Source organism: Buceros rhinoceros, unplaced genomic scaffold (assembly GCF_000710305.1).
Source record: "Buceros rhinoceros silvestris isolate BGI_N320 unplaced genomic scaffold, ASM71030v1 scaffold16749, whole genome shotgun sequence".
In the NCBI taxonomy this organism is placed as follows: Eukaryota; Metazoa; Chordata; class Aves; order Bucerotiformes; family Bucerotidae; genus Buceros; species Buceros rhinoceros.
In genome coordinates this window covers 5769-10777 of record NW_010429898.1, presented here as the reverse complement: position 1 = coordinate 10777, position 5009 = coordinate 5769, and the positions used below count along the sequence as shown (strand labels likewise).

At 58.0% G+C, this 5009-nt stretch overlaps 1 protein-coding gene across 1 annotated transcript in view; it reads right to left on the bottom strand.

The window, feature by feature from the left end:
• Positions 1 to 5009, bottom strand: part of IPO13 (importin 13) — a 21419-nt gene that overhangs the window by 15499 nt on the left and 911 nt on the right. The window contains exons 2-3 of the mRNA XM_010142842.1: positions 610 to 750; positions 307 to 448 (exon numbers count right to left, since the gene is read on the bottom strand). Of these exons, the coding sequence (XP_010141144.1) occupies positions 307 to 448; positions 610 to 750 (283 nt within the window). The remainder of the gene's footprint in view (positions 1 to 306; positions 449 to 609; positions 751 to 5009) is intronic.

Sequence of the window (5009 nt, the reverse complement as noted above, 5' to 3'; positions counted from 1 at the left end):
ACGCCCCTCCTCCCTGCCTGCAGCCAGCGCAGCTGCACAGCAAGGAGCTAAACAAGCAGGTCTGCAGCTGGAAAAAAACAATTAGCATGAAGTTTTAATTAGTTATGTCAACGATGAGTTAAAGGCTGGCTGAGACTTCCAAGGAAGACTGGGGGTAGAAAAAGCAAGCCACAGGGCCAGCATTTCCGAGGTGTGTGCCCGGCAGTGGCTGTGAGCACAAGGTGAGGAGTGGGGATGTCAGAAATCCCTGGAAGCCCCTGCCTGGAGTGCAGGATCCAGGCAGGTTGCCCCACAAAGGCCACTGACCTGCAGCGTGTACCAGAAGGTGAGCGTCAAGGAGCTGGTGGTTTCGTTGACAGGGTAGTGCCCGGGAATGCCGGTGCAGAACATGATCATGTTGACCAGGGCCAGGAAGCTCTGCCAGTGCTCCACCTGGTCCAGAAGGGCCCTAGGGAGCAGAAAGCACAGTCAGGGTGGCACCACTGCCCAGCTCCTCTGCCCTGACACACATCACTAGGTGCAGCACAGGCCCTGGACAAAGCAACACGTGGGGAACAGTGGGCTGCTCCAAGCTCACTCCCTCTCCTGGGGACCATCCCCAGCACTCACCGGGAGTGGTTCTCCCCCAAGGCCACAGCGATGCGGCAGATCCCGTGCGATGTCTCCATGTCCCCACTCTGGACTGCCTGGCGCAGCTGCTCTTGTAGACCCAGCACAGGGGGAATGAGCTTCAGGAGGGTGTTCACGTACCTGCAAGCACAGCCTGAATCAGTGCCCAGGATCACCTCACCAGCACTGGCTGCCATGGCATCCGTCCCTCCTAAAGCTCTCCCAGGGTTCTTGCCCAGCTTTCCTTACTGGAAGGCTACTTTGTGCAATGGGACACATCCAGGAGCCTTGACCACTCACAGGGACTCTCTGCTAAGTCTGTGGCATCAGGGTGACCGCTGAATCCCTGAGCACTCCTGCCGTGGAGCCGCTGCAAGTGAAGAGAAGGGCCAAGCCAGTGGCCGTCAGCTCTGTGCAAATCCCCCACCGCACCACGGTGCGGGCATCTGCCTCTGCTCATCTGAACCCGGCAGCAGGACTACCAGCACCCCCCAGCCACCTCTAGCTGGCCCCTGCCATGCCCAGCTCTGAGTGAGCTGTGCCTGCGTGCAGCAGCAGCAGTGGGGATGGGGAGTGGGAGAAGGGCCGCGAGGGCAGAGCTCGGGCTCTTTTTGCCATGCCTGCAGCCCAAGCTTCCCACCGCTGCACGGAGGCAGCCAGAGCTGCCAGTGGGAAGCTGCATGACTCTCCAGCACGGGCACATGTAGCTTGTGCTCTCTGTTTGGGATGAAGTGGACAGCCATTCCTGGGGAATGCTACCCAGGCAGGATCCTGGCACCCTGGCATGCTCCCCTGGCCCTCCACCCTCTCTGGCTGCTGCAGCCTGGCACTGCACAGCTCTCCCACACCAATCATGCACATCAGCCTCCCCTCCGTGCTGCCTGTAAGTGATGGTAACCAAGGCAACGAGAAGGAGGCAGCCAAGGTGAAACGTGGCCCAGGGCCCCCAGAGAGAGGCCGTGCTGGAGGCTGATGAGCAGCCTGCCATTTCCCTGCCCGCCGACGCGTGTTATCTGGAGCTGCAGCCATTCCGTGCACTCCCCTCCTGCCCCGCTGCATGCAGGTGTGGGGCCAAGGGTGCTCAGAGAGGGAGGCACACGCAGCTCTTGCTATGGCTGATTTAGGAGAGAAAAAAGACACCAGTGTCACCAGTGCAGGGAAAGGAGTTTGTCCAGTCCTTTCTCAAAGCCCAGTGAACTGCATCTGCAGCTACCCTTGTGGGACCAGCACCTCCTTCTGCTCTTCCTACAACCCTGCTCAAACTACACCACAGTGTGGGGAACAACCTGCAGATGGGAGATACGGCCAGCACATATGGGACAATCTCAGCCTTCCTCATTAAAAATCTGAGCCATGTCCTGACGAGAAAACCCCAATGTTATTAGAAACCTGTTTCTAATGAAGCTCTTGGGAAACCCTTCCAGTGAAATTCCTCTTCAGGGATTCAGCACCAGGTGCCAAGACCAGGAAGGGATGGATGGGCTGGACACCAAGCAATCCCACCTGGACACGTGGTTCTGCCAGCAACACCACTGCAGCAACACCCCACTGAAAGCAGCTGTGTCTGATGCCCACACTCTCACCACAGGCACACGCCAAGTGCAGGTCCCTCTCCCCGCTCTGACACTCTCTGCTGGTCTGCAGGAGCGTGGCCAAGTGCTGCATGCCAGCTCTCCCCCTGCAGCACGCACTGCTGAGCTCTCTGACCTGCTTAGCTGGGGGATAATCCTCAAACGAGATGGAAAATCCAGCCCAAGCCTCCTCTGCAAATGAGATGCAACAACATCTCTGTTCCTGCCCTCCCGTGACTCACGAGCTTTCTACCATTCCCCCAGAGTGCAGGTGTGCTCAGAGGTGCTCCAGCTGCCAGCTCCTGGCCAAGCCTCCAAGGTTTCTTCTCAGAAACACCATATCCTAACAGACGAGTGGTGTCAAGACTCCAGGAACACCCAAGACACCCCCTCCTCTGGGTGCAAAGGGCTGCCACCTGCCTGGAAGGTAAGGAGACCAAACACTTTGCACCTCCAAATCTCTGCTGCATCATCTCTAGTAACACCTCACAGGCAGGAAAAGCACCCACTGCTGCTCTCAAGCAGGGAAATGGAAGCTGCCGGCACAAGCAACTTACCCAAGAGTGAGGCAGCGCCATGGCCAGCGGATCCTTGTCCATGAGGTCCTACCTGCCCTTCTCCAGCTGGATATGGGTGGCAGCCAGCTGCTTGCAGGGTGAGGAGCTGCAGCGTGAGGGATGCCTTGCAAGGTGGTGCTCCCCTGGCAAGAAGACCCACAGGCTACCTAACCCTCAGTGGCAGAAGCCAAGTTCATGAGCCGCTGAGCCTTCTGCTGATGACAGAAGCACACCTGCATCATTGCCTCCACAGCAACATCAACAAAGCCAGCTGGGAGGGAGCAAGGTAGAAAGACATAGAGTCCCTGACACTCAGGGGAACCCCTCGGAAAGCGAGGAGCCCCGAGACCAACCCTCTCAAGGAGCAATGCCCTACAAAGCTCTGGAGAGGATGATGTCAGCAGCCCAGTGCTGAGGATGCTCCAAGGGCAACAGGGAGCCAGGTCTTGCAAAAAAAAAAAGGCAAGAGAGCATGGAGGAAGAGAGCAGCTGAAAAGCAGCAGGGATCTCCCAGACCGGGGAGATAAGAGAGGGAAAGGTCAGGAGACTCCCTGGGGGTTCAGGGAAGAGCTGGATCTGCTGAGGCTGAGCAACAAAGCCAGAGGGGCGGGACAGCCAGCACCAAGGGAAGCGGGAGGAGGGACTCGGGATGGAGGACACAAGGAACAAAGGGGAAGAGAGAGACCACCAGGCTGGGAAGCAGTGGCTCTGTGAGCTACCCACTCCTGAAGCCATCCCAGACCTCAGCACTGAGCACAGTCCTGCTCCTCCCTGGAGCAGCCGACACAACACGCCGCCTGGCAGGGCGTCCCTGTGACAATGCCGCTGCTGTCCCCGCACCCCAGGAGCGGAGGCTGCACCAGGCTCACACACTGGGTTGCCTTTCAGACCAGCTGCCTGCCCTGTCCTGGCCACTGCCCACATACCTACGGACAGGAGGGTGCTCTGCTGTGGCCGATGATGCCTCCAGGGAGAAGGATGGAGAGCAAGTGCTGGTGATGCTGTGAGGGAGCAGTCAGTGTGGCAGGACCAAATGAGGCCAGAAACTGCAGAGCAGCAGAGAGGAAACTCCGCTGTCAAAATTGACTCTGAAAGCTCAACAGAAAGCTCAGGCTTTTAATGCAACTGCACATGGGTGGGGAATCACAGACAGGAGACTTCTGACTCAAGGGAAATGGAAGGGAGGAAGACACAGTCCAGCACTTCAGAACTGCGAGTCATCTTCTCTCACCATCTCATTTTCTGCACCAATCCTTCCACAAGGGTTTGGGCTGCCCCACAGCCTTTATCAGGTACAAAGAAAAGCTGCCTGTGGTCACCTTCTGAATGGTAGCAAATGAGGCAACCCCTCCTCGCACCCAGCAACGCATCTGAATGCTGCTGGGTCCCTTTGTGCACTGGGACTTGCAGTCTCCAGAAGCAACCCCCTTGTCATCAAAGAGGAGAGCCCCAGGCTGCCCTCGAGTGGGGGGATCGTGCTGGCTGACCCTGCCCTGAAGCTGAGGGGAACCAGGGCTCACAACCGCAGCAGCATCCGCACCGCTGCAGAGGGTCGGAGCCTGCACGATGCGCAGCGATGCACAAGGATGCACAGCAGCAGCAGCTCAGCCCAGCCTACTAGGAAACCCTCCTCTTCAGGGGAAGGTTGCTAAGCAGCCAGGAGGGTGTGTGGCCACGGAACAGGAGATGTACTTTTCCTTCTGCGGGCATCAGTCCGGAGAGCTGACAGCAGCTCAGACAACGTGACCCAGCTGACAAGCTCAGAGCCCCGCAGCATGGCCCCGGTAGGACCTGCCCCAGCCTCAGCTCCAAGGGCAGCCATGACCACAAACAAAGGACAAGTCTTTGGCTGGCACAAGCCCTTGGAGCCAGTAGGAGGGAGAAGACCAACAGGCCTGGTTTTATTGTCTCTGCATCAAATCAGCTCCTTGGCTGGATAAGCAGCACGGGGCAAAGGAGGGTCTCAGAAGTCCCCCTGACATGAGCCAGGAGCTGCTCCCTAGTCGAGTGCTGCAGGATCTGACTCAAGGAGCCAGAAGGGAACATCCTCATCTGCTTGAGAGGAGGAGGGTGGAGACGGGCTGTGGCTGCCCAAGACCACATGGAGTCAACAGAAGTCCACAGAAGTCAACCATGGTGCAAAGCCTTCAAGGACCAACCACGTGAAACCAATAGCCTCTGGCTGCTTTTAACATCTCCCACTTCTAAACCCTGTGGTCATCAGCTCCAGGGCTGATGGTGGCTAGAAAAAAGCCTAGGTTCTTACTCCCCC